Source organism: Benincasa hispida, chromosome 10, assembly GCF_027475165.1.
Source record: "Benincasa hispida cultivar pf3 chromosome 10, pf3_genome.v1.1, whole genome shotgun sequence".
Taxonomy (NCBI): Eukaryota; Viridiplantae; Streptophyta; class Magnoliopsida; order Cucurbitales; family Cucurbitaceae; genus Benincasa; species Benincasa hispida.
Window position 1 is genome coordinate 55736857 of NC_143487.1, and position 19228 is coordinate 55756084.

The 19228-nt window shown below is 35.9% G+C and overlaps 2 protein-coding genes across 3 annotated transcripts; both read left to right on the forward strand.

The window, feature by feature from the left end:
* The first annotated feature begins 6516 nt into the window (after nucleotides 1-6516).
* On the forward strand, nucleotides 6517-14335 carry LOC120088188 (uncharacterized). The gene is made up of 3 exons (XM_039045303.2): nucleotides 6517-6935; nucleotides 7346-7945; nucleotides 13292-14335. The coding sequence occupies exons 2-3, from the start codon at nucleotides 7397-7399 to the stop codon at nucleotides 14141-14143; spliced, it is 1401 nt and encodes a 466-aa protein (XP_038901231.2). The 5' UTR covers nucleotides 6517-6935; nucleotides 7346-7396; the 3' UTR covers nucleotides 14144-14335.
* Nucleotides 14336-15135: 800 nt separating this feature from the next.
* LOC120087760 (uncharacterized) lies at nucleotides 15136-18917 on the forward strand. Of its 2 annotated transcripts, XM_039044646.2 has the most exons (5): nucleotides 15136-15265; nucleotides 15439-15677; nucleotides 16495-16645; nucleotides 18387-18457; nucleotides 18550-18917. In XM_039044646.2, the coding sequence occupies exons 2-5, from the start codon at nucleotides 15453-15455 to the stop codon at nucleotides 18769-18771; spliced, it is 669 nt and encodes a 222-aa protein (XP_038900574.2). In that variant the 5' UTR covers nucleotides 15136-15265; nucleotides 15439-15452; the 3' UTR covers nucleotides 18772-18917. The 2 variants fall into 2 exon arrangements, with proteins under 2 accessions (XP_038900574.2, XP_090162281.1); XM_090306155.1 differs by lacking the exon at nucleotides 15136-15265 and having other exon boundaries at nucleotides 15270-15677.
* Nucleotides 18918-19228: the final 311 nt, after the last annotated feature.

A 19228-nucleotide genomic window follows, 5' to 3' on the forward strand; every position in this document is an offset into this window, starting at 1 on the left:
CAAAACCTCATTTCGAATGATGGAGTTGAGGATCCGTTGTCTTTTAAGAAAGCAATGGAGGATGATGACAAAGATGAATGGATTAAAGGTATGAACTAGGAAATGGAGTCTATGTACTTCAATAACGTCTGGGAGCTTGTTGATCTGCCTAATAGGGTAAGACCTATTCGGTGTAAGTTGATTTATAAGCGAAAGAGAGGTGTAGATGGAAAGATGCAAACCTTTAAGGCTCGACTCGTGGCAAAGGGTTATACCTAGGTCGAGGGAGTGGACTATGAGGAAACTTTCTCACCTGTTGTCATGCTAAAGTCTATCCGAATACTCCTGTCCATAGCCACATTTTATGATTATGAAATATGGAAAATGGACATCAAGACTGCCTTTTTAATGGTAATCTTGAGTAGACCATCTATATGACTCAACCAGAGGGGTTCATAGTTCCAGATCAAGAGCAAAAAGTTTGCAAGCTTAATAGGTCCATTTATGGGCTGAAACAAGCATCTAGATCATGGAACATCAGATTTGACACTGCGGTCAAGTTGTTTGGCTTTGATCAGAACGATGAGCCTTGTGTTTACAAGAAGATCATCTACAACTCAGTAGCTTTCCTAGTACTATATGTAGATGATATCCTACTCATTGGGAATGATGTAGGGTATCTGACTGACATTAAGAAATGGCTAACTGCCTAGTTCTAAATGAAAGATTTGGGTGAGGCACAGTATGTTCTAGCGATCCAAATCTTCAGGATCGTAAAAACAAACGGTGAGCCCAGTCTCAGGCATCGTACATCGATCAAATGTTGATCAGGTACAGGATGTAGGAATCCAAGAGGAGTTTATTACCCTTCAGGCATGGAATTGTTTTGTCTAATGATCAATGTCCTAAGACACCTCAAGAGGTTGAGGAAATGAGACAGATTCCCTATGCTTCAGCTATAGAAAGCTTGATGTATGCAATGTTGTGTACCAGACCCAACATTTGCTATGCAGTAAGGATTTTCAGTCAGTATCAGTCCAATTCAGGATTTGATCAATGGACAGCGGTTAAGACGATCCTCAAGTATCTTCGGAGAACGATGGACTACAGAATCGTGTATGGAGATAAGGATATGATCCTTACAGGATACACGAACTCTGACTTTCAGACCGATGGAGATTCTTGCAAATCGACATCTAGGTTAGTTTTCACTCTGAATGGAGGTGCTGTAGTGTGGAAAAGCATCGAGTAAGGATGTATTGCGGACTCCACTATGGAAGTCGAATACGTAGCTGCATGTAAAGCAGTTAAGGAGGCTGTTTGGTTGAGGAAATTCCTTTCAAATTTGGAAGTTGTTCCAAATATGAATTTGCCTATCACTTTGTATTGTGATAACAGCAGGGCTTTGGCAAATTCGAAGGAGCCTTGGAGTCATCTCGGGGTAAGCACATAGAGCGGTAATACCACTTGATCAGGGAGATTGTGCATCGCATGATGTGATAGTCACGAAGATCGTGTCGAAGGAAAATGTTACTAATCCCTTTACAAAGGCTCTCATGACTAAAGTGTTCAAGGGCCACCTAGAGAGTCTGGGTCTATAGGACATGCGACATCTTGTCTAGCGCAAGTAGGAGATGATACTGGGGTATGCCCTAGTTTATTGTATATTGTACATGTTTTCTATTGTATTGTACATTAGTCTCCTGAGACATTAGGACAAGTGGAAGATTGTTGGGATTAGTGTTCTAATTCTCCCGGAGTCTTGTTGTTTGTAACGATACACATTGTTTTATGAATAAAATAACTTTTATATCATTCTGGCATTTACTCATATCCAATAAACAAAGCTCCATGGTTATCTTATGTAAACTTAAGCATGTATATGTGATATACAAGTGGATCATGCCTTAAGTGATAACCTAAATAGGTCTGTCATATAAGGATTAAGGTGAGATACCTGATCCTGGTGACACTACAGATACGACCCGCTTTGTAGAGGTTTGCAAGTGTTGTAAACTACTACAGATGGTAGATCCTGACCATTCATATGGAGACATGCAAGCGGGGGTGTCCTATACAAAGAGTTTGTATGAGACCAGACCACGAAATGACTAGACTCTGTATATAACGTCGTTGATACTGGAGACTTACATTTCACCTAAACGACCATAGGTGACATGACCTCAATCCTGAGTGTTTTGAGAACTCTTGCCTTTGAGGGGGTCCTTCGATTAGTATGGGTAAGAGTGACCAGATTGCCAACTCAATATGCCTACCTTTTTAGGGACTTGTCTGATCTAGGAGCTGGGAACTCACTTACACAAGATGGAATTCACTCCTTCCTTGAAGCAGGGGTAAGTAGATAGATTGTTCCTTTAAGGGCTGATTCCGAGGCTTGAACATAGTGGCCATAGCTTCTCTTTGGAAGAGAGGACTCAATCATAGTAGGACTATGACTTATGTTCATTAGAGGGATCCGTGGTACTTAATGAGTTAGATGTAACTATAGGGGTATAACGGTTATTGGCCGAGCTGTACTTACGAGCAATCTGTGAAGGGTTGTCACAATGTTGATTGGTTAAGATGGACACATAGTATATCTATGGTAAGGAGAGTTCAGCTGTCGGTCTTTAGTGGAGTGTCTAGCAGTAAACGGATGGTGGATCCTGCGACTAAAGAGTTTAGTCAGTTATTCACGTACCATTGGAGCTTCGAGCTACAGGTCCATAAGGTCCCCTTGGTAGCTCAATGGATTCAAGCTGAGGATCAGTTCTTGGTGTTGATTTGAAATGTTCAAATTGCAAGAGGTAATTTGATTATATATGATATAATCGATATGGTGTATGAGATACATCAAGTGGAGGATTAATGTAAATGAGATTTACATTAAGTGCCATGAAATAGAAAAAGAGTTATGGTTTATATGTTTCATGAGATGAAATATTAAAACTATAGTTATAAATATATTATGGTAAGTTAGTTATCATTATATTTATAATAATATTAATTATTGGATAATTATCTTTTTTTTCTCTAATAACCAATTGAGTGGAAGGTTATTGATGGTTTCATGGTAACCGTGAGATAAAAGGAAAAATGTTCCTAATTTTAGTAAGGAAGAAAGATGTTGATTTGAGATTTCCAATCTCAGAAAATAGTCACAGAGAGTTGTCAAGTAAATTAAATTTACTAAGTGACAACTTAGAGTTAGGTAAACGATCTTGGAGTGTTCTTGGCGATAGACACTCAGCTAAGCGATGAGCTAAACGATCGCATAGTTTTTACTAGACGATCGCATAACTTTTCCTAAACGATTGGGCATCGACTTGTACGATAGGTTGTTCCTTCTCTCACTTGCTCAATTGTTTACATGATTGTGGTTCCTCCGGTTTTCTACCTCTAACCAAGTTCACACAGAGCCCACCCTCTAGATTCTCACACCAAGAATACCAAGGTAACCTTCTTGGTGGTGTCATACTCAACTCAACACTGTCGAGGTTCTGTGGAGGCTATTCGTTGTGTTCTGGTGTTCGTGACCTTGGCGATCTTTTAGTTCGAGTGCGTAGTGATCGTGCAATGTAGCGATCGTGTTGGATGAGCGTTCGTGTGTTGCTGCATTGCTATGATCGAGCATTCGTGATCAAGGAACTTGAAGATGAGTCTACAAAAGTGTGTTAATTTTTGTCTTCGATCTTTTGTATAGCATGCTATAATTTATGTACTTCGCATAACTGTATGTTTCCGTTTGTGATTATATGTTCATATACGATTGAAATTTGGAAATCATTCCGCTGCTCATAGAAATCCTCGTGTCCGATTTTCTTTAGTCGGTTATAAAAGCTATCAATGATATCCTTTAGGATTGACAAAAATTCTCACGTGGTTGGGTTCCCACCCCGGAATCCCCGGTTTGATCGGGGATGGGGGTCAAACTAGGGATTCTAACTGGGTCTCTGGTTAGGGATGGGGCGGGGATGTGGAGGTACCCCGTCCCCATCCCCGTCCCTATTTCCAACACCAATAATTCTTTTAACATGTATATATATAATTTTGCAAATAAATATATATAATATATAATTATATATATACCCTAAAAATATATTATTTACAAATATTTATATAATTATGTATAATTAATATATTTTTTTAACAAAAAAGAATAATGGGGATAGGTCCCCGGGGGGACCTGTTTCCCCGACGGGGAATCCCCATCCTCGTATCAAGGACGGGGGCAGGAATGGGGGGAAATACCCCCCGCGGGGACGGAGATGGGGAATCCCCCCCGCCCCGTTTCCAACCCTAATGTATATCAATGCTATGACTTAGGTATATATCAATTAAATGAATGATATTAATGATATTGGTGATATGACTTAGGTAGATATCGGTGATAGTCAATTATAGATATCTCACTGGTAGACTTCTATCACTTGTAGCTATAAACATAAGTCTTTGAGACTTGATAGTTTCCTTTAAAAATTGATAACTATTTGTAAAAGTCTATCACTAATAGCCACTGATAATCTCAGTGTTAATATTTCAAGGTTGATTCCAATTGATGAAAGTGTATCAATAATAGCCACTGATAATTGATAGCAAATTGGAAGCTAGTATTTTAAGTGTTACTATTTCAAGGTTGTATTAAAATTTCTCAAATAAAAAACTATCACTTATAGCATCTATCATGCATAGCTTTCAATCGGAAGAAGAAGCATGAAATGGGTGTGTTGCACGCAGATTTTTTAGTCATTTACCAATTTGGCTATCACTGATAGCTGCTATCAATGATATCTGATGCTAATTTTGTGTCATATCCCTAATATATTTATCCTTGTACTACATCTTTTATTATCTTGGGCATGATTGTTATTTGTGCAGTCAACCCTTAATAGATCTATAAACTTTTAATTTCAAGTCAAATATTTTGTTGACATGTACATTTTTTTTTTTAAAAAAAATTAATTGATCTATTAGATATAAAATTGAATTTATGTCAATGAAATTTAAACTTTCAATTTTGTGTAAGTAGATCCATAATTTTTTTTTTTAAAAAAAAGTATTGAATAGCTAGTGACAATTCTATTAAATATAAAATTGAAAAATTGAAAATTTATTAGATACAAAATTGAAGGTTTAACACTTAATACACACTCAAAGTTTTAATTTTTAAAGTTCATCAACTATATAAACACTACACTTGTAATTTAATCCTTAAAATAATTTTTTATTCAATATATTTTAATTTACTGCACCATTATATGGCAATTCACATAATTTTTCTTTCTAAATTTACCGCATATTTAAATGTGTTGCCATTGTCAATATAATAGTAGAACAAAAAAAGAAAACTTAAAGGAATTGCATTTGGAAGGATTTAAATCTAATCCTATTGAGGAATGGCTTGCATCCTCCTACAGTGTCGTCATATAATCATTTTGATAAGTAAAATGACCTTATTTTATACAAATATGAAAATGCAATAAAGTTGATGGGACTTGAGTTGCCTCTAGTCTTATTTGGATATACAGATCGGAGAATGCTCCTTTGTTTTTTTTTTTCTTATGCTATATAATTTTGTTTTTTTTACTAAAAAAACCCAAATATAGAAGTGGAAGATCCAACCATTTCATAAAAGACATTAATTATTTTCATTCATTATAAAAAAAAAATAGTAAAAATAAAAGAATTGTATTCTGAATGATTTAAATCTGATCTTACGGGAAATGATTTAGCATCCTACTATAATGTCAGATAGCCATTTTAATAACTAAAATAACTTTGTTTTATACTAATATAAACATGTATTGAAGTTGATGAGAGGCGAGCCCCTGGGCTATAATAAATTCGCCTCTAGTTCTAAGTGAACATGCAAAATTTTTTAATAGAAAACGTTCCTTTATTTTTTTCTTGTGCTATATAGCTTTGTTTTTTTGTACTAAAAAAGCCCAAATATAGAAGTGGAAGATCCAACAATTTCATAAAAGGCAATAATTATTTTCGTCCATTGTAAAAAAAGAAAATAATTTAAAGAAATTGCATTCAGAAGGATTAAAATCCGATCCTATTGAGGAATGATTTGAACATCCTACCACAATGTCACAACCATTTTGATAATTGAAATGATTTTGTTTTATACTAAAATAAAAATGCATAGAAGTTGATGGGACTTAACCTCTAGATCTATGGTAAATTCGCCTCTAGTCCAACACGAACATACAAAATTTTAGTGGAGAATGCTCATTTGTTTTTTTCTTGTACTAAAAAATCTAAATATAAAAGTGGAAGATCCAACATTCAATCTCGTAAAAAACAATAAGTATTATCATGGATTGTAAAAAAGATAGTACTTTTATCAACTAGGTTATATTCAATGGACTAAAATGAAACCTTCTTAATAAATACAAATATCAAACATTAAATTAAATGTAACGCCTACCTTGAAAATATAGAAATTCTAGGGTAAAATTTGGTCATCCTACCAAATCTAGGAGTAAACATTAATGTGGATGAATAAAAGTTGCAATTTTAGTGAAAAATAAAGATGGAATATTTGTAATTTCAAAAAAAAAAAAAAAAAAAAAAAAAAAAACCCTAGTTCATAGGCGTAAGAAGAGTAGTGGAATTTTAGGTGTATTTCTTAAAAATGACTGCAGGACACACACAAGATCTTTGTTCACAAGTCGAGGTCACTATCCAAATCCATCAACATTCTTACCAAACTCAAATCCAACGTCCCAACTTCTTCTTCTTCTTCTTCCTTCTGCAACTCAATTATTCACTCAATTTCTAAAAACCGACTCCATTTTCGGACCTTTTGAAGAATCATTTTCAGGGTTTGAGTCCAATTACTGTTGCCGGGACACACTTTCCGACTGCCCTCAATTTTCTGATTTCCCCTTACGATCCTAATCCTATGTCTCCGAACTTTGCCTCATTTTTAGTTCGTGGGTTTTCAGGTGTGTTTTCAAAGTCTTTTCTTTTCTGTTCGTTATGTATCTTCAATTGTCTTGATCTTTGTATCTTTTGTTGAATGTTTGTCTTTGATGGGTTCTATTTTTGAGATGTGGTTCTCGATTGCTCAATTGCCTTTGATTTTATTTCTCGTTCATCAGCTAATTGGATATACTTTGGCATCTAATGGATGCTTGGGGTTTTTTAATTTACTCATTGATGTGTCCTCGTCTTACATTGTTTGTTTATCCCTTTTTCTTAAATGTATATTTACTTCATGTATTTTCTGTCAAGATTTTCATATTTGTATGTTGATAAACTTTCGAGATTGGGGGTTTTGGTTTCCCCTCTATATATTCAATAGTGGAAATCATGTGTCTGACTTATGTTTGTTTGAATTTATTGAATCCCATAGGTTTCATTTTCTTAAAAGCTGAATTATCTCGGAGATAAAAAGGAGGAGAGAATGAAGATGAGGAACAGATACAGGAAATCAACTACTTTACGTTGCCATACAGGGAGCAGATGTTTGATATCTGTGGTAATTGGGAGTCTAATGGGGTGTATTCTTCTGCTGAATTTATATTCCGCTAATAGTCGTAAGGATGAGATAGGTCAGGGTATTCAACTTCGAACAAGTCATCACCTTCACTTCCGTGAACTTGAAGAGGTGGAAGAAGAAAACATTCAAATTCCCCCTCCCCGTAAGAGATCTCCACGTGCATCAAAGCGAAGACCAAAGAGAACGCCGACACTGATTGATGAATTTCTTGATGAAGATTCACAGCTTAGGCACAAATTCTTTCCTGATCATAAAACTTCTGTTGATCCAATGATGACAGGAAATGATAGTATGTTCTATTATCCGGGGAGAGTTTGGCTGGATACTGAAGGTAATCCCATTCAAGCTCACGGAGGTGGAGTGTTATTAGATGAAAGATCTGAAACATACTATTGGTATGGAGAGTATAAAGATGGCCCCACCTACCATGCTCACAAAAAGGGAGCTGCAAGGGTAAAAGCTATACTCTACCTTTCTGGACCTCCATTTTCTTAATGCTAGTCTAATGCTTCCATAGGTAAAAATTTCCTATTGTATAAACTGTTGGCGTGAATCTCTATGAATTTGTGTGGAAACAACAGACTTTGAGTAGTACTCGAGTCTTTTTACCTCCTTTTCCATATTAACGATAGTGTCTTCTCTATTATATTTATGGAAACTTCCAATGCCATAATTGTTTCTTTTTCAGATAAGAAGTCCTCTTTTTCTTTCTTTTGTTATTTTGTACAGATTACTGCTTCTACTTGGAGTGGTTAGCATAGGCTTTTTGGTAATTACTCCATCGACTCCATCATTATAGTTTAGACTGGATGGTCTTTCTGTAATTCTTCTTTTGGGAAAAGGGATGCCTTATTCCTTTGTCCCTAGTTCTTTTTTTTGTTTGTCTTTGGCTCTTTGAATGAATCTCTCCATCTCTTATCATTAAAAAAAGTCGATTATTGCTCCATGGTGGTTTTAATGACTTTATGTCTCTATCTTCTTAAATATGAAGTATCAGCTCTTTTGATCATTTTATGTTGAGTTCCTTCTAGTTCATCATGTTTATGGATCTTTTTGGTTTTTTAGATGGTATGTGATGCTTGGGAGCCTCCAACTTATGGATCTTATTACTTCAATGTCTTGCTAGGATAACAATGAGAAGAAATTTTAAGGCAGAGGAAGCGAGTACACTTTGTTCTCTTCCTAAAGTTGCTGCAAGTGATTTGTGGAAATCAAAGAGTTTACTAAATGTGAATATCCTAATCTGATTGGTTTTTGGGAAGCTTAAAACACAGCCGAGACCTTACACAAACGTGAAGAAGTTACAAGAAAATAATTACCAGACAATGAACCTTGTTTTGGGGCAAGGAAAGAAGATCAAATTGACATGATTTTTCTAAATTCCTAGACCTTCCCTTTTTGAAATTATATTTGGTTCCTTTTAAGCTGAATTAACCAAAAACAGGAACAACATGGCACTAACCCGACTCAACTTTTTTTTTTTGGAAAAAAACCCATGCAGATTAGGACAAGAAATCCTTGGTGATTAGAGAAACACCATTCTAACTTTTGATTCAAACCAATGGGGTTATAAGACTTAACTACCATATGGTTCTTTTTTGTCCCACCGAATAAAGATTGAATCCTTGTCTTCGACAGTTTTTACCCGGCGGAGAACTTCCAGCTATCAAGGAGACGAAAAGCTATGTGAAGTAAAGTCGCCGACTGCTACACCTAATTTGGAAATTCAAGATTCCAAAAAAGCTGAAAGTTCTTTCATGGCCACTAGCCCATAGAAGTTTGAACACCCACAAGAAGCTTCAAAGGAAGTTTCAACTTTCAAAATTGGACGATCTCTCCTTCTATGTGTCACCTTGCTTACAAGAGGAGGAATCCCACGATCACTTGTTCTTGCATTGTCCTCTGGTGTCTAAAGGGTGGCAGTTTTTCTGCAATGCGTTTGGGGTGGATTATTGGCTTCCCTAAAGAGATTTATGATTGGCTTATGGAAGTGCCCAATGGTAGGATGCTTCCTGGCAAGGGGAAAGTCCTTTGGAGATGTGCTATGCCTTCCCTCCATTAGAGCCTTTGGAAGGAAAGGAATAGTCAGGTTTTTTTAATATAAGTATTCTTTTTCAGTGTCCTTTTGAGTTTTGACTAATGGTGCAACACAAGGCCTCTTGGTGGTCTTAAACTTCAGAAAGAAATGTGAGACATTTTTCACCATCGTGTCTACACAAACTGCAGGAGTACGAGAAGAGAAAGAAATTTGGATTCTATCACTCATGTTAATGATTAACTTTATTTGGCATTTTATAGAAAATAAAAAGGTAAAATAGCAGGTATTGAGTGCATTGGAGGCTCGGGCGGGACCCTTGTCCTTTGGGACAGCAGATCTATGGCCCCCCCTGTGGTGGTCAAAGGTTGTACACAGTTTCAATTCCTTTTTGTACTCTTTGAGGCCCAGAGGAAGGATGAGTTTGGTGGTCAGTTTAGTTGTGTGGGCCCTGTTGGTACATGGCAAGGGACTTTAATGTGATTTGTTTCCTTGTTGAGAAGGTCTTGGTCGGTAGTAGGACAATAGAGTCAATGAGGCTCTTCAATGATTTTATTGAGAGAAATAGCCTCTTTGATCTATGGTGCATTATTTGCTAAAGGAGATCATCTATTTGGGAATCTAAACTTGCATACTCAATAAAGATGTTTCTTCCATAAATTTGTGAGATTTTTGGAAAATCTATAAGGTCATCAAGATATCACTTTGAAAAGTGGGACATTAGCAAGCACATTAAACCAGAATTTATTAACGCCTAAAGGTTATAAAAGTTGGATTAAAATCATAAACTAACCTCTTCCTTATTAGAATATGCAAACTTTTGTGGCCACAGGGCAGGACTTTGATGGTCCGATTCGGGTTTCATTGAAGACTCTAAATCTGTTAGATTGTAGTGCAGCTTATATTGAAGTTCATAAGAATATTTGTGGTGGCTACAATTGAAATCACAAATCCGACAAAGGGTAGTTTTTTTCCTTTAATTTTTGGGATATCACTCCTAATGATTTTCTTTTCATCTTAATGTCTTTTAAGAGCACTTCAGAACTTAAAGACTCTTCCATCTTAAAGCGTTTTAAGAGCGCTTTGGATCTGAAAGACTTGTCTAATCTGCTGGAGATTGTACGAGCTTGTTCAATAATTGAACATGAGAACTCACATCTTCATACTTGTTCTTCACCTCTTGATGATTCATTTACTAGTGTTTTTGCATGCTTCAAAGTTCAAAGGATATATCAGGGATGCCTATTGAGCCTATTAATGAGACCACCATATGGTGACTCCTGTAGTACGCTTGAGTCTTCTAATCCCCTAAGCATTGAAGAGGTGAAAGATTTTTTTATTGCAATTAATCTCCAATACAATACTCGAAGAAAAGTACATCACTCTTTTAGTTCCTCCAATCAATGAGGGATAATTCTCTGAACTCAAATTGTATTGAGGAAAAAGTTCCGAGTTATTTGGCTCCATCTTTCATAATAGCGAGAAGCATCTCTTAGGTTTACAGTGGAGAAGTACTTTTTGGAGTACATTTTGATGGTATTTTCACTAAAGAAGTATTTCATTCTTCAAAGGATCGTTCTGCTTCTTCTCTCTCATTATGTTGATAATTCTGCTGCAACTTTTTATGTTAGCTTGAGTTATGTGGAATCTACCATTAAGTTTATGGGAAACAATATTGATGATACTGGTGCAGAAGATTCTTTGTCGATTTAGTACTATTATTTCAAGAAAGTGACAAAGAGACTCATTTTTCTATTCCTTCATCAATGTGTAAGTCTCCTAGTCTTGGGAATAGTAGGATTATTAGTAAATATTAGGATAAGTATTAGAAGGGGCAAATGAGTAATTAGATATGAAGTTTGTCAGGGATTTTAGTTATAAATAGAAGGAGAGGGGTTGGAGGGGGGTGAAGAATTTGGTGAGAATTTCCATTGGGGAATTTGGGAGAGACTAGCCCTCTCGAAAGCCTAGGATTTATCTTGTTAGTTTGTGAGTTTATAGCATATTTCAATACATTTTCCTATATTTCTATAATTGAATTGTCCTTTAGTTTTTCTATATCTTTTAGTACCGTTCTTGTTAGGAGGGTTCCTTACACAATGCCTTGCAAATTTGTTTCTCTTATTGAAGTTTGTGTCTCGAGTTACATGAAATTACTTCATTGAATTCCTCAGACATTCCTTATTGATGCTTGATTGCTCTTTTGATATTGAGGCTTGGGTTCAGTGGTCCTTGCTTGGTGATAATTCTTGAGATGGCTTTGGTCCGATTTTCAGAGTGCAGCCTTCTGTATTGAGTTTGGTCTTTTGGTCTTCCTCTTTACTAGTTTCTTTTTGTTTTGCTCGCTCAATGTTTTCTCATTGTCGAAGTTTCTTTTATGTTTTCTGTTCTTTTTGGTTCTGTGTAGTGGATTTTATGTGTTTTATTTTATCCTCTCCTTTATAGAGTTTGTATCTTTGAGCATCAGTCTCTATTTATTTATTCAATGAAACGTTTTCTCTTGTAAAAAAAAATACATTGGTAGTGGTTAAAGTTACGCCTTTTCTGGTTTAATTATAAAAAAGTGGTGGGAGAAAGTGTAGCAGAGGAAGAGGATCATAGTTGGAAAGAATGTTAAGGAGGGAAGAGGATCATAGTTGGAAAGAATGTTAAGTATAAAAAAGTGGTGGGAGAAAGTATATTAAAAGAGCGTGGTTGTAAACAAGTGCATGTGCTCAGCTGAAGTCAAAGACAGTTGATGGGAAAATATCTTAAATATTAGACAATGATTATTGAGACTTGTGGCTAAGTTTGGTACTTCCCATTATGGCATGAGCCGAGTTGTTTCTCTCCGCACTCATCAAAAGGCCCTTGGAAATATATTCTCAAAATCTCAAGTTCCAAAATCTTATATCTAGAATAAAGTCAGCAGTGGGAACTGATTTTTCTACGTACTTTGAGAAGATCTTTGGCCGGGCAATTGCAAAATCCCTTTAGGCTTATTCTTTACTTAACCAAAAAGCATCATCTATCAAAGACTCCTGGAGTTAATCAACTGAAAATTGAAATCTTGGCATAAGAAGAAACCTCAAGGAAGATGAAACGACTTGGTTTCCATTTCTCGAACTATAAAATTGTTTTACTAGGGGAAAGAATAAGAAATCTTTAATATAATTTACATCGATAGCCTATATTTGTAGGTATGAATAGGAGTAATGGAGCACAAAAATTATAATACTTTCTCTTAATGAAGGATATAAATTCTGATCAAGTTCAAATACAATCATGGACACATTTGTACAACCTATAGAAGAGATCTTGTTCAAATAGGTCGTGAAAGGGCTCCTCTCTCCCAAATTTTCAACAAGGAAATCACTACAAAATTCTTCACAGCCTTCCTCTCACCCCATACCCACTATCTATAACTAAAAGACCTAATAAACTTACTATCTAATTACTAATATCCTGCTTCTAATAATCATACTAATATTTTCTACTAATAATCCTACTGTCTCCATGACTAGGGGTCTTACATTCTTAAAGTCAACTATTTGTTTCATTGTGACTTCCTTTCATATCGGATATTCTTTAGTCTTGTGCTACTAGCTTTATCACATTTCCCACCGTCTTTTTGCTCATCATGTGATTCAGGTTCACTGTTTTAATATTTCACTATCAACTTCTGTTGTCTTCTTTTCTTTTTCACTAGACTAATTTATTCTCTACATGAGCAACAAATTAGCCTTTGGAAATATGCTGTAACATTTTGGCATTCTTATGATTAGGTTGACATTATAGGAGTCGGTTGCTACTCTTCCAAAGACTTGTGGACCTGGAAAAATGAAGGCATTGTTTTGGCAGCGGAAGAAACAGATGAGACCCATGATCTTCACAAATCCAATGTGCTCGAGAGGCCTAAGGTAATCTATAATTCAAGGACGGGAAAATATGTAATGTGGATGCATATTGATGATGTAAACTATACGAAAGCTTCTGTTGGTGTTGCCATCAGTGATTACCCAACCGGGCCATTCGATTATCTCTACAGCAAAAGACCCCATGGATTTGACAGTAGGGACATGACAATCTTCAAAGATGATGATGGTACAGCCTATCTCATTTACTCATCTGAAGACAATAGTGAGCTTCATATAGGACCTCTCTCAGAAGATTATCTCGACGTGACCAATGTAGCGAGAAGGATTCTCATCGGCCAACACCGAGAAGCACCAGCTTTGTTCAAACATCAGGGAACTTACTATATGATCACATCAGGGTGCACGGGATGGGCACCGAATGAGGCATTGGCACATGCAGCAGAGTCGATAATGGGTCCATGGGAGACAATGGGAAACCCGTGTATAGGAGGAAACAAGATGTTTCGACTGGCTACATTCTTTTCTCAGAGCACATTTGTTCTTCCCCTACCTTCATATCCCAGCTTATTTATTTTCATGGCAGACCGATGGAACCCTGCCGATCTTAGAGACTCGAGGTACATTTGGTTGCCATTGATGGTTGGGGGACTAGTGGATCAACCCCTTGACTACAATTTTGGCTTTCCTTTGTGGTCAAGAGTGTCTATATATTGGCATAGGAAGTGGAGGCTTCCTCAAGGCTGGAATCCATTGAAATGATTTGAATTGTTCTCAAATCTCCCCCTCGATGTACCATATTCAAGGCCTTTGTTTGATTCTTTCGGTGTCCCACAGTTATTCAATAATGTTCACTAGTTCATATTATAGGCACAGAATATTACTGTTGAGAGAATTTATACGTTTTTTACCTTTTAATTAATAATGATGATAGTAGGCTGGCTTCTAATTTTACCCTTCTCTTTCCATTTTATATTCATATGATACTCGTATCTGAGATCGTGTGGTAAAGATTTCTTTTCTCCTTACGTCCCATCACAAATTTAAAAAGGTTTTAAACTCATTTTGGTCTCTTAATTTTGAGTTTTGGTAAAGGCGAAATTGGCCCAATTCCTCCTTAAATTACATTTAATCTTCGTGAAAACTTTCAGTTACAAGAAAACAGTGCAAATAAATTGCTAGATATAAGCTGAAGATGTGTTTGGTTATATGAGGTAATAGATAAATAAAGGTCATTCATCAATGACTAAAATGAACATATTTCTTTTAAGTTAAGTATTTTCAAAGTTTAAGGACTAAAATATAATAAAATTCAAAGTTGAGAGCTAGAATGAGATTTAAACATCTTAATAATCAATGTGATGAATGTGGAGGTTTTTATAAATAAATATGAAGTGCGGTGAAAGCGTCACAAATAGATAATGTGAGTAAAAATTTATTCTCATGTTCATCCAACTATATGATCATAAGAGGAGAGTACAAAACAATGACCATGTTTCTTCTTTGGTTCAAATTTAATTCTTTTTGGGTACATTTTCCAAACCTTTAACCATGAAGTCTAAATGTGATCATAAGAATAGAGTTGGTAAGCACTCAATGCCAACTTTCCAATCCAAGGAATTTTCCCAAGTTTGACATTATCTTAATCAAGACATCACAAAGATTAATTCATAAAAAATCCACCCACATTCTCTAACCTTTTTTAGCTTAAAAATAAAACCAAGATAATATTAGCTTTATTTCAAATCTTCACTTGAGTTACTAAGTATTTCTAAAAATAATATGGGAAGAACAAATGGAAGGAATGAAAAGTTAGAGGAAGGAACAAGAATTTGTTTGGTGTCAGACTTCGTTTGAAGATAAGATGATACTTTCACACATGAGGTAAGAAAGAAGACCTTTTTTTCGAGCAAATTAGAATTTTGGCCCAAATTTGGCCCCCAAAAAATTGCCTTCCCATGAAAAAAAAAAAGAAACCCTTCTTTTATGGGTTTTCTTTTTACGAAGCAAAGCCCGATAGCCCGATTTAGGCAACCAAATATTTGTTACATTTACAGGCTCCGGAAACGGAATGGGTGATCGGAGAAGCGACGACTACGGTGGCGACAGCAGCAGCGGAGAGGAAGACGGCGACGCCCAATGGAGAGCCGCCATCGATTCTGTTGCTGTCTCGTCCGTGTTTATCTCGTCCTTAACTAATGGTATTCCTGCTACTTCGACAACCACAACTTCAAACTCGGATGATGATTTTGAGCTTAATCTCGGTGCTCAGCCGCCTAAGCAATATCAAATCAAGGTCGGTAGCATCATCTTTCCTTTCCGAGCATCTCCATGGTTTTTCTCATTCTTCTACTTACTTTGGATTACATTTGCGGCTCTTTTGAGTTGAAGCTCTTGGAACTGGAAATGATTGGGATATAATGTCGTTTACATGATCAAATCTTGAGTGAAGCTAGAATATTGTGTTCATTTATTTGTGATCGATATGATTTTTGTCTTGATGTGAAGGCTGTGAGCTATTTGGAATTCCATTATTTTATTACTTCATGACAATGAACTTCCGCAGATTGGTTGATACTGTGAATTTGAAGTCGTTTGTACCTTTTATTGCTCAAAGGGTACAAACTCCAAAAGGAGTGAACAAATAAGTAAAGATAAGTCGAGAAAAACCGCAACCCATTACAAATGATAAACTTAAAAACTTGATAACTTAACAAATAGCTAATACATCAAATTTGACTGTTCATATTAGACATCATCTCCTTTTGATGATCTATTGCAAGTATTTAGTGACAATGGAGAAGTAGCAAAACTAAGAATATGGCGTATCGAGTGGTATAATTTTATATCTCTTGAATCTTGATCATTCACAATCACTCAAATACAGTGGCTAATACATTCAACACTATATAACTTTATGCCCGTAGCTATACATGTCTCATCCACTTGGAGAGATGTCTGGCAAGACACTCCATTAATCACAAAGCATGCTTTTGGCATAAATATGGATGTTACTTATTGTCTCCTCCCCTTCCCCCTTTTTTTGCCCGCATTAAGATAATTTCTTCATTGTCATTTCTTTCAATAACTGATGTACTCCTTGGCACTTGCAGGCACAGAAGCTATTGGATAATATTTTGGAAACTACTCTAGAGGTGGTGGGACATTCCAATGCTGTTCCTTGTGATGAAGATTCCAAATCCAGTGAAGGTGGAATTCGTTTGTTTAAAAATGCTCCAGTGGGGGTTGTGTTTGATCATATGGGTAAGTACTTTAACTACATTTTCTAATTTGAAGAAGCTAGAAGACAGACTTAGTGATATTTTGATGCATATACTTAAAGACTCCTGATACTGGATGTCTTAAAGCTTAAACGAATATGAACTAATGTAAGCGACAACATCACAACTGCCCGAAGGTACATCCATTCACCCTGTCTTCCAATGTTCCCCAACTCAAACGTGTCTTGGGACAACATCACAAGGTGTAATCAGATGCTCCTAATATGTCGGATTTGTTTGAATGGATAATGAAACCAATAGAGGTGTATGGATATTGCAATAGTTCTTCCATAGGTGCTTGGGAAGTCCTCATTAGTAGGAAGGGATTGCCCAAACATAAGGCCACTTGGGAGAACATAATGATTTCAAGTAGCAATTCCCTATCACCTTGAGGACAAGGTGAATTTAGAAAGAGGGTAATGTTAGACCCCTAATCATATTCCAGTATCATAGAAGGGGTACGAAAGACATTTAGAAGGAGACCAACGAATCAGGTGATGGGAGTGCTACATGAAGCCATGGAGGAGGGGACCACTATTAGTTACATGGTTGTGGGGAGAGGGAATATCTATGATGGGAGTGATGAGAGAGGGTAGCTTTTCTTTGTAGTAATTTCTCAAGAGAGAAGAGAGAGAGATCTCAACCTTTTAAAATAGGTTGGGAAATCAATTGCCTTAGGGCAAGGTTGTTCTTGATCAATAACGATTGGTGCGTGAGATACCTTAAAAGAATTTAGTTATAAATAGAGGGAAGGGGAAGGAGGATAAACAATATTTTGTTGAGCTATTTAGGGCTTGAGAGAGATCTCAAGATAGGGAGGGTCTAAGTACTTCAAACTCTTAGTTTATCTTGTATTTGGTTACCATTTATCTTTCGTTGTATTTGGGTTCTGTCAAGAAAAAAAATTATTTATTTGAATATGAGGAGGTTGGAAATCTCACAATAGGGACAAATCTTTATTAATGGTCATGGAAATTTTGACGATATAGCTTTTTGTTCTGAAGGGGGATGAAAATTGTGTTAAGAAATTGCATCTATTTCAAAGTGAAGCCAACGAGTCATCTGAAACACAGTCTAATGCTGTAATAACACTATTGTCTTCTCCTTTATTTTCTGCCAAATTCTCTGCGATTGTTGAGATTTGTGGTCTTTAGATGCGGACAATTCTTTCTCGATTTCTGGGTGTTACAGTTTAGTGATGATTGCTTTATTTTGTCTGTCAGGAAATCTTAAAGCCCAAATTGATTCGAGGTCTTACTTTTTGGTTCTTTAATTTTCTTTGTGGTCTTCCAAAGAGGGTGTTTCCAGTTTAAACCTTATATTTTTGCTTTTTCTTTTGCCAATTGTCGTCCATTTTGTAATCACTCTTTATTCTTTGAGTAGATAGCATACCGGCCTTTTTGCATCCGAACAAAATATCTTTTTCTTTTTAAAGGAAAGAAATTGATGACGAGCTATCATGTAATGTGGAACAACTGATAAATAATAAAAGCATGCATTTGAAAGAGACAGGCATACACCTTATGCAACTGCTCTATCGAAAAGGTTGCCACATTTTGAGTAGGGAAATTTAGTGACCTTTGTGAATGTTATATTTGCTCTGTTCTAATCAGAACATCAAGTATACAAGCGTATATATCTGACAAGATTCAATTTTATTCATTTCTTTGATATTACGGATTCCAAATGAATTTCTCTGATTGTTATGTGCACGATGCCTTTAGATGAGCTTAAACGCCCCACAAAGAGACCTAACATTCTTCCAGGGAAAGAAATCAACGAGAAATCGAAGAAGGTTGCTGCCCTCACTTTGATCCACATTCTCTTGTTCATCACTCAATCCACATTTTGCTAATATTAGTGTTTTATTTTCCTATCACCATAAAGTTCAAGCAGCAGCTCCAATCCGTGGCCGTTGAAGGAGAAGACATAATAACTGCTGCGAAACGTGCCTGTGAGAAGTCGATTGCTAGGCTTGAAGCTAAAGAAGCAGCAGTGAAAGCAGCTGCAAAAAGAGAGGAAGCAAGGGTAGCAGAACTGAAAAAGGTAAGAGGAGAGAAATGGTTACCATCAATTGCTAGGGAAATGAAGTTTCAATTTCAACATTGATGTGTTTGGGGTTTAGATAGCATTTTCAAAAAAAAAAAAAAAAAGAAAAAAAAAAAGAAAAGAAAAACAAAAACCAAATCATAATGTTTATCGTGGAGAATGAAGATTGTTGTTTTCTTGCCTATATTATTATTTGTTATTTAACATTTTTCTGGGCTGGAGAAGAAATTTGATTTATTTGGGTTTTTTTTCCTCCCATGTTAACATAATTGAAATATGAATTTAATTTTTTATTCTACTTGAAAATCATTAGTATAATAAACTTAAAAAATATATCAAATCAACTTTTAGAATGAAACTGTTAAACAACTTAAACTTATGGGTTATATTCTTCGTTTCAAAATTTGGTTTGTTTGTATATAAACATTCGTCTCCATTTTTTTAAAAAAATTCTAATTTACTATACTCTTGAAATTTTGTCGAATTTTGTCACTCTCTTTCGGACTATTTTTATCTC

Excerpts from the sequence above, each read along its gene's own strand:
- LOC120088188 (XM_039045303.2), top strand. The coding sequence starts at position 7,397 with ATGAAGATGAGGAACAGATACAGGAAATCAACTACTTTACGTTGCCAT. Across the intron at positions 7,946-13,291 it reads ACAAAAAGGGAGCTGCAAGG|GTTGACATTATAGGAGTCGG; the intron begins GTAAAAGCTATA and ends TCTTATGATTAG.
- LOC120087760 (XM_039044646.2), top strand. The coding sequence starts at position 15,453 with ATGGGTGATCGGAGAAGCGACGACTACGGTGGCGACAGCAGCAGCGGA. Across the intron at positions 16,646-18,386 it reads GGTTGTGTTTGATCATATGG|ATGAGCTTAAACGCCCCACA; the intron begins GTAAGTACTTTA and ends CGATGCCTTTAG. Across the intron at positions 18,458-18,549 it reads TCAACGAGAAATCGAAGAAG|TTCAAGCAGCAGCTCCAATC; the intron begins GTTGCTGCCCTC and ends ATCACCATAAAG.